At 58.0% G+C, this 8,913-nt stretch overlaps 1 protein-coding gene across 2 annotated transcripts; it reads left to right on the top strand.

Moving 5' to 3' along the window:
- Positions 1–466: 466 nt before the first annotated feature.
- On the top strand, positions 467–8,228 carry SYT5 (synaptotagmin 5). Of its 2 annotated transcripts, XM_010379178.2 has the most exons (9): positions 467–630; positions 1,679–1,802; positions 2,381–2,553; positions 4,930–5,049; positions 5,177–5,344; positions 5,711–5,878; positions 6,102–6,219; positions 6,452–6,585; positions 7,643–8,228. In XM_010379178.2, the coding sequence occupies exons 2-9, from the start codon at positions 1,724–1,726 to the stop codon at positions 7,841–7,843; spliced, it is 1,161 nt and encodes a 386-aa protein (XP_010377480.1). In that variant the 5' UTR covers positions 467–630; positions 1,679–1,723; the 3' UTR covers positions 7,844–8,228. The 2 variants fall into 2 exon arrangements, with proteins under 2 accessions (XP_010377480.1, XP_010377482.2); XM_010379180.2 differs by lacking the exons at positions 467–630; positions 2,381–2,553 and having other exon boundaries at positions 1,560–1,802; positions 6,105–6,219.
- The last annotated feature ends 685 nt before the right edge of the window (positions 8,229–8,913 follow it).

Raw genomic sequence — 8,913 nt, 5'->3', positions numbered from 1 at the left:
GGTCTCCAGCTCCTGGGCTCAAGCATTCCTCCTGCTTCGACCTCCCAAACTGCTGAGATTACAGGTGTGAGTCACCGCACTGGCCGCCTCTTGGGACTGGTGTTAGGGGAACTTAGAGGGCGATGTCTGGGGGCTGATAGCTAGGGACTTTGATGCTGAACCCCGCAGAGTCTAGGTCTGCAGTGAGGGTCTAGGGTCTCCTAGGTCCTAGGACTGAGTATCCTGGCATGCCGTTCTTTGGGTGTGTGTCGTGTGTGTTGGGGCGGGAGGAGTGGAGTGGTCTGAACGGCCAACGACTGGACCAGAGGGCAGAAAATTCTAAGGCACCAGGATAAATATCTGTGGGCGACATCGAGGTTCCCGGGTGGAGGCGGGAGGAGGGGCGGGGCGGGGCTTTCCGCCTACCCGAGACCAAATACAGGCACACACAATACACACCACACACGCGCGCACACGCACACGGGCACACACGCGCGCACGGGATCCGGCTTCGCTCCGCGGCTCCCCCGCCCCGCCGAGTTCCGCGATCAGCACCCGGGACAGCGCCACCGCCCACGTGCGGGGGGCGGGGTCCGGGCGGGGCTGGCGCCTCCGCGTCTCCCGGGAGCGTCCCCTCCAGCCGCGGAGCAGGTAGGAGCTGCTGGGACCCCCGCCCTCAGCCCATCCGCATCCGCATCCCTAGAGGAAAGGGGTGTGGGAGTGGGGGCTGGGGCACTGGGGGGACCAACAGAGACAGTGGGAGGGCTGGAGCCTGAAGCGGAGAGACAGGGATTTGGGGACGCGAGTCAGGTATGGAGAAGACAAAGAGCCGAGGGCGGGGAGGGGAGCGCAGGCGGAGCGAAGGGGTAGAGACCCTGGGGACAGAGGCCAGGCGATAGGCAAGACAGACGGGCGGAATGGGGAGGCAGACACAGGGAAGACGCCTATTTGGGGTCAAGAGACAGCGTGGAGACCGAGGCGGTCACGAGAGCAGGTGTGAAGACAGCACGGATGCGTGGAGAGACCAACAGGCCAAGAAGGATGAGGGGGGCTCAGCACAGGCACCAGGCAGCCCCCGACCCGCCCTCCAGCAAAACTGGGGAGAGGGAAGAGGGAACCTGCGTCTCAGCTCCCAGGACCAAGTGCGCAGGGAGTAGTCGGCTGTGGCCGCTCGGACCACAGGCTGCCCCTCCCCACCTCGCGGGACCTGAGGATCCCAGTCGGGCTATCGGGGGGTTCCCAGGCACCAGTGGGCCCCGGAGCGAGCCTGCCCCGCCGGGACTCCGCGTCTGTGCGTCAGCCCCGCCCGTTGTCCTGGCAACAGACCGTTGCCCGGGCAACCAGCTTTGCTCCCACCCCGCTCGAGAGGAGCCAGGCTGTTGCTCTGGGCAACGCAGTCCGCTGGTTCCCACGCCTGCCTTCGCCCGCTTCCGGTTCAGGCCCTGCGGAGGGGCGAGGACGAGGCAGAAGTCAGCGGAATGCCTGTGGGACCGTGGAGGAAGAGGGTATCCCTTTGGGATGCAACTAGGTCCTGGACACCCCCTCTCAAGCTCAGGGAGGCTGAAACTACAACTCCCAGCATGACTCGCGGTGGCTGTCCGGTTTCTGCGCGGCTGTTCGCGCATCGGCCTCATGGGAGTTGGAGTTCTTTGTTGTGCGTGGGGCTCAATGGATGTCTGGGGTGGGAATGGGGGACTAGGGTGCTTGAGTGCCTCTGCAGAAAAGACTCTAGGAACCCGCCACCATGTTCCCGGAGCCCCCAACCCCGGGGCCTCCATCGCCCGACACGCCTCCCGACTCCAGTCGCATCAACCACGGCCCCGGTGAGCAAGACCTGGAGGAAGACGGTGGGGGGTGGGGGGGACGAGCAGAGAGAAAGCCCGGCCAGGATTCCGAGGGGCAGGATTCGGACGGGTATACTAGGGCAGGCGGGCTGGAAAATCCGGCTGGGATTCCGGGTCATCATCCTGGAGTAGAACGCAAAAGAAATCGGGAAAAAGGAAGGAACAGAAATCGAAACCGGATCAAGGGGTGTTGCATGGAATGGGATCTTAGAATTGGAAGGTCCACCTAGCCCTTCTTTTACAGATAAGGAAACTGAGGCCCGATGAGGAGCAGGGCTTCTTCTAAAAAGCATCAGGAGTTGAGCAGACATGGGGGGCGGGGGCGGGTAAGGAAAGGCAGAACTAATAGGCAAGCAAATCCAGATGGTGTCAGCCTGGGTTAGGGCATCGAATCTCTCTATAGGCCACATTAGGTGGAAGAAAAACGCGGAAAGAAATGGAATGAAAATGGCTGGAGGGAAAAGGAGGCCAGCATTCCAGCTTCCGCGTATAATCAGGACTGAATCAGCCAGCGCGCTGCCCAGGCCTCAATGTGTGTTGTCTCCACCCCTCTGCAGTGCCCCCCTGGGCCCTGGCCACCATCGTGCTGGTCTCAGGCCTCCTCGTCTTGAGCTGCTGTTTCTGTCTCTACCGGAAGCGCTGTCGGAGGCGGACGGGCAAGAAGAGCCAGGCCCAAGCCCAGGTCCACCTTCAGGAAGTGAAGGGGCTGGGCCAGAGTTACATAGACAAGGTGTGGCCCGGCCCAGCCCCTCTACCCGGCCCCTTCCCGCACCCTGCTCCTCTCAATGGCCCAGCGGGTCCCAGTCCCTGCTCCCTTCCCTCCTATAGGAACCCACCTTACTGGCTCATCCTCCCTGTGTGTCTAGCCCTCAACTGGACTCTGGGGACCTGGAGATGGAACAGAACTAGCTGCTGTTCACAAGAACTTTCCAGTCTGGTGGGGTAGTCAGGCACTGACACAGACACTCACCACACAGGGTAATATGTGCCGTACTACAGGGTCTCATAGGAACGCAGAAAAGGCATCCCACTGTATAGAAATCTACCGAAACGTATAAATATTTGGCTCTGGGCCAGGTGCAGTGGCTCACACCTGTAATCCTAGCACTTGGGAGGCTGAGGTGGGCAGATTGCCTGAGGTCATGAATTCTAGAGTAGCCTGGGCAACATGATGAAACCCTGTCTCTACTTAAAATACAAAAAATTAGCCAGGAAGCCGGGCGCGGTGGCTCACGCCTGTAATCCCAGCACTTTGGGAGGCCGAGGCGGGCGGATCACAAGGTCAGGACATCGAGACCACGGTGAAACCCCATCTCTACTAAAAATACAAAAAATTAGCCGGGTGCGGTGGCGGGCGCCTGTAGTCTCAGCTACTCAGGAGGCTGAGGCAGGAGAATGGTGTAAACCCGGGAGGCGGAGCTTGCAGTGAGCTGAGATCCGGCCACTGCACTCCAGCCTGGACGACAGAGCCAGACTGCGTCTCAAAAAAAAAAAAAAAAAAAAAAAAAATTAGCCAGGCGTGGTGGCACGGTATAATCCCAGCTACTCGAGAGGCTGAGGCACTGAAATGGAGAGGTGGAGGCTGCAGTGAGCTGTGATCACGCCACTGCACTCCAACCTGGGTGACAGAGCAAGACTCTTGTCTCCAATAAATAAATAAATAAATAAATGGCTTTGAAAGCTGAAAACCAGCTTTGTGCCAGAATACTTTAAAATGTGCTGATTTCTTTCAGAGAATGAGACGTATTTACAGTAAGAAAAATTTTAAAACAGAGGGTCAGACAGAGGAGGCTTCATGGTGGTGGTGACTCTGTACTGAGACCCAAGGAACAGAGTTAACTGAGACCAGAGAGAAGGACATTCTAGTCCAAGTTGGAGCATGTGTTGAGGCCGCATACCCAGATTCAGGCCCCATATCCAGATTCTGAGGCTTATTTGGGGAACAAAGAGTCATTTTTCACAATAGCTGCACTCTGGAGTGAAGTGTCTGGAGAACTCAGCAGTATCCATGTCATGAGGGTGATGAAAGCTACAAATATGTTTTGAGCATGAGAGGGACAGGGTCAGATGGTGTTAGGATGACTCCTCTGGAACCCCTGTGTAGGACAGATCTGCAGCGAGGAATCCAGGGAGGAGGCCAGTGCAGCAGCAGCCCAGAGAGGATAAAAGAGATTTGCACTGGAGGAGGCTGTTGGAATGGAAAGTGGTCACTGCAGGGTCTGAAAATTAAGTCTCTCAGTGCAGAGTGCAATGTTTGCCTGGGAGCCAGACAGCACTAGGTTTCCAACCAAGAGGGACCATTTCCCGGTTGTGTGACCTTGGAGAATTCACTGTCCCTCTCTGAATCTCAAGTTTGCGGTCACTAACTTGGTATTTCCCCTCCTTCCTTCTCAATAAGGAGCTGATACAATTACTATCCGTAAAGATGCCATTTAGGGTCCTGGTGTCCAGCCCCATCCCTATCCCTTAAACCAGTGATGTTCAAAGACTGCAGCAGAATCACACAGGGTACTTGTTGAAATGCAAATTCTGGAGCTAGCACCTGACCTGTTGAGTCAGCATCCCTGAAGAGGTGACCTCAGACATTTTGTCACAGGACTCGGGAATTCAGGTTTACATTGAATTTTAAGAATTGCTGGCCTAGGTTAAGGAGACACCTTCTGCTTTTTCATTCTACTTTAGAATAGCAAATACACAGTAAATATGCCATTTCTCCTCCATGTTTTGCTGTGCTACGATCACAAGTAAACATGGCAGTTTGGACTAGCACCCCGATACATCCATTAGCATGTGAAATACAACCTGCATTATTCCTGTGGGCAATGGGACACTATCAGTACTTGTTTTAATCTAAGCATGACAAACACATGTCTAGTCCCTGCCCATAGCAGACACCACTAATCAAACATTCACAAACATACTGCATCTGTGTTATCATGTCTATTTCCTGCCTGTGGCAGACATCTCTAGTCAAATACTGACTCTGCTTAGCCTGTGAGTGCTCAGGTATAGCCCAAGGGACTTGTGAGCATCTCTTGGCTTCTGAACCTGAAGGATACTGCTATCAGGGGAAGACTTCACCTACCCTTACCCCTGGCTCCCTAAGGTGCAGCCAGAAGTGGAGGAGCTGGAGCCAGCACCATCCGGGCCAGGGCAGCAGGTGGCAGACAAGCATGAGCTAGGACGACTGCAGTACTCCCTGGATTATGACTTCCAGAGTGGCCAGGTGGGTTGGAGGAAGGGGATGCTTTGGAGGGAGGGTCCCAGGGGTTCCAACCACTTCTGAAAGGAGCCATGGAAGGGAGGCTAAGACTAGTGTTCTCCGCCTCCCCCACTGTGCCTGGGCCCTGCAGCTGCTGGTGGGCATTCTGCAAGCAGAGGGATTGGCAGCCTTGGATCTGGGTGGCTCCTCGGACCCCTACGTGCGGGTCTACCTGCTGCCGGACAAACGGAGGCGGTACGAGACCAAGGTGCATCGGCAGACGCTGAACCCTCACTTTGGGGAGACCTTTGCCTTCAAGGTGAGCTCCTGCCCTCAGGCCCTGCGTTCCATAGCCTGCACCCAGTCCCTGGAACACTGGGGACTGACCCCTTCCGCTTTTCCTGCAGGCGGCCACAGCTCAGGTGGCAGCTACCCGCTCTGGGGCTATTCCACTGGACTCTGGGCACTGCTGACTCCTGGGCTGTAGCCTGGTCCTTGGGCGGTACCATTTGGGTTCCACTGACCCGTGGTTTTTTCCCCCATGGATCCCTGGACTTCCCCATTTGAGTTTCCCCAACTGTTCGCTTGGACCCTTCCTTCACTCCACGCCTTCCTTCTGGATGTGCTGCGCCTCACCCTATGTCTGACTTCCTGCTCTCTACTGCGGATTCTCTGTGTACTCCAGGTCCCCTACGTGGAGCTGGGGGGCAGGGTGCTGGTCATGGCGGTGTACGACTTCGACCGCTTCTCTCGCAACGACGCCATCGGGGAGGTGCGGGTCCCCATGAGCTCCGTGGACCTGGGGCGGCCGGTGCAGACCTGGCGGGAGCTGCAGGCTGCTCCGCGGGAGGAGGTGAGCATGCGCGGCCACGCCCCGAGCCACGCCCCAGCCTCCGCCCACAACATTTTGAGCCAATCAGATCATAGGCCTTCCAGCCCCTCTGGGCGGCGTGGATTGTACCCCTGCGTCCTTAACTGTGGACCGTTCCATTCCAAAGTGTGGGGAGAAAAGACAAATGGAGGGGGCATGGATGTGGAGCCGGGGCTCTGGTGATGGGCCCCTCTCCTTCTTTCAGCAGGAGAAACTTGGGGACATCTGTTTCTCCCTCCGCTATGTCCCCACGGCCGGGAAGCTCACGGTCATCGTCCTGGAGGCTAAAAACCTGAAGAAGATGGACGTAGGAGGACTGTCAGGTGTGTGGGAAGCAAGGGAGTGGGGTGTGTGGGGATGGCGTGGGGTGGGTTCTCGTTCTGGCAGTTTCTGAGCCCCGAGGGTTTCTTCGGGGACAGGGAGGGCCCAGGCTGCCGTGGAAGGCGTGGATTTTGGGATAGAGCTACGGAGACCCAAAGGGTGTAGGCGGTGTTTCTATCTTGGCCCAAGAACTCAGCAGTGGAGAGCTATAAGACTCCTCCTTCCTCTCCCCAGATCCATACGTCAAGGTCCACCTGCTGCAGGGTGGCAAAAAGGTGCGGAAGAAGAAAACCACCATCAAGAAGAACACTCTGAACCCCTATTACAACGAAGCTTTCAGCTTCGAGGTGCCCTGTGACCAAGTCCAGGTGAGCTCAAACCTGCCGTTCTCCAAAAGCCCAGACCCTTAGTAATAGCCATTGCTAGGCGGAGGGAGACTTTTAGCATCTCCCTAGAAACCAGGTGAGGGGCTCTGAAGTTATGCTCTCCGTCTGTTTCCTCCTATGAGGACCAGGAAGCCTCCTCCACCCAGGAAGAGACTCCTTAAGATTGGATGTGGGCATCCTATCTAATGTAAGCAGGACCGGGATGCCCCACCCCCTAAGCGGGACTAGGATGCCCCACCCGTAAGCAGGACCAGATGCCCCACCCTAAGCAGGATCAGTATGCCCCGCCCCAGCAAGCGGGACCAGTATGCCCTGCCCCCAAACGGGACCACAATGACCCACTCCTAAGCAGGACCAGATGCCCCACCCAAGCAGGACCAGGATGCCCCGCCCTAAGCAGGAGCAGGATGCCCCGCCCCCAAGCAGAACCAGAATGTCCCGCCCCCAACGTGGGACCAGGATGTCCCGCCCCCGAGCAGGACCAGGATGCCCCACTCCTAAGCAGGACCAGATGCCCCACCCCAAGCAAGACCAGGATGCCCCGCCCCCAAGCAGGACCAGGATGCCCCGCCCCCAAGCAGGACCAGGATGCCCCGCCCCCCACGAGGCACCAGGATGCCCCGCCCCCCACGAGGCACCAGGATGCCCCGCCCTCCTCAGGAACAGGGGTCTAAGAAAAAGAGACCTCCCCTTACCTCTGTAGGGATGGCGCCTACCCTAGCTCGGCCCCTGTTAAAGTTCTGCAGCTTTGCGGCTCTTAGGAGGTTGCTCCCCCAAGAGGCGCCGAACACCCGCTCCGCAACCGAGTTCTGAGGGTTCATTTCCTTAGAAACCTGGCTGCTCAGGAAGAAAGGCGCCAGCGCCTCCTCCTCCCCGCAGGCTCCGTCCCTCCGGTCTCCCACCCCCTCCCCCGTGCCGAGCTCCGGGGCCCGAGCCCTCGGGTGGCAGCGAGAGGTACCCTCAGCTGTGAGGGTGGACACTGCCCCTTCCGGGCCTCCTCCCCTCACGCTCCTCTCTCCTCCTCCCGCACCCACCCCAGAAGGTGCAGGTGGAGCTGACCGTGCTGGACTACGACAAGCTGGGCAAGAACGAGGCCATCGGGAGGGTGGCCGTGGGGGCGGCCGCCGGCGGGGCTGGCCTGCGCCACTGGGCGGACATGCTGGCCAACCCACGGCGGCCCATTGCCCAGTGGCACTCGCTGCGGCCGCCGGACCGAGTGAGACTGCTGCCTGCGCCCTGACTCCCACCCGAAGCCCCTGGCCAAGCCTGGACTCTAGCCCCTGACCCCAGACTACCGAGACCGGCCAAAGCCAAGCCAACCCTACCCGTAAGCTTCCTCTGCCCATTAACCTTCCCCCGACCTTCCACCCCAACCATCTGAACCATTCCTGTCTTCTCACCCCCAACGGTGCCACTCACGACAACGGTCCAGCACCCTCCCCCGACCCCCGCGGACACACCCAGATGCCCCAGGGACCCCTGGGAAGGGAAGGCAGCCTGGTTTCTCCTGCCCCCGGGTCCTGCTCCCTGCTTTGACAATCAGCCATCCTCATCTGCTCTCCTCTCTCTTCCAACACAGCCCGTCCCTGCACTGCTCCTGGAGCCAAATAAATTTTCAGCAACTCCGGTGGCCTGGGCCCATGCTCTTTGATGGGGGTGGGCATGGGCTGGGGTCCAAGAGGAAAGAAACCTCATTTCCAGGAATGGGCGCGCACAGGGCAGCGTGCACTTCGTCCTGAAAGCCGCTGAGAGAGACTGGCCTGGCCCCATGGACTCCCTCACACTCTCACCCGTTCATTCCTCACTCACCACTCTGAGCCTGGGCTTCCTCCTCTGGAGAATGTTGGGATAATAATAACTCCTGCCACATACTGGCCGTGAGGGGTCCGCGAGAATTCCCTTGCTTGTCCATGAATTTATCCCCTCGCTTGCTCACCCAGGACTCACATCCATTTTCATACCCATTTCTGCATCCCTCCCTCCCTCTCTTTTTTTCTTCCTTCCATTCCATATTCCTTGAGGTCTCTGTTGAGTGCTGGGGCCCCAGAATAGATGCAAACACAGACCTGACCCCCCAAGGGACTTACTGTCATCAAAACAAAGGAGAGGCACTGAGTCAGGGAATAAAATCTCCAGAGCCTGCGAGAGAGGATGGAGTTAAGCAAGGAAAGCCAATGATTTCAACTTCACCTCTTTCTTCTTTTCTTTTTTCCTTTTTCTTCTTTCTTTCTCTTTCTTTCTCTCTTTCCCTCCCTCCCTCCCTCCCTCCCTTCCTTCCTTCCTCCCTCCCTCCCTTCCCTCCTTCCTTTC

This window comes from Rhinopithecus roxellana, chromosome 12 (genome assembly GCF_007565055.1).
Source record: "Rhinopithecus roxellana isolate Shanxi Qingling chromosome 12, ASM756505v1, whole genome shotgun sequence".
Classification (NCBI taxonomy): Eukaryota; Metazoa; Chordata; class Mammalia; order Primates; family Cercopithecidae; genus Rhinopithecus; species Rhinopithecus roxellana.
Note: the sequence above shows the minus strand (reverse complement) of the source record. Positions and strands in the feature narration are given on the sequence as shown.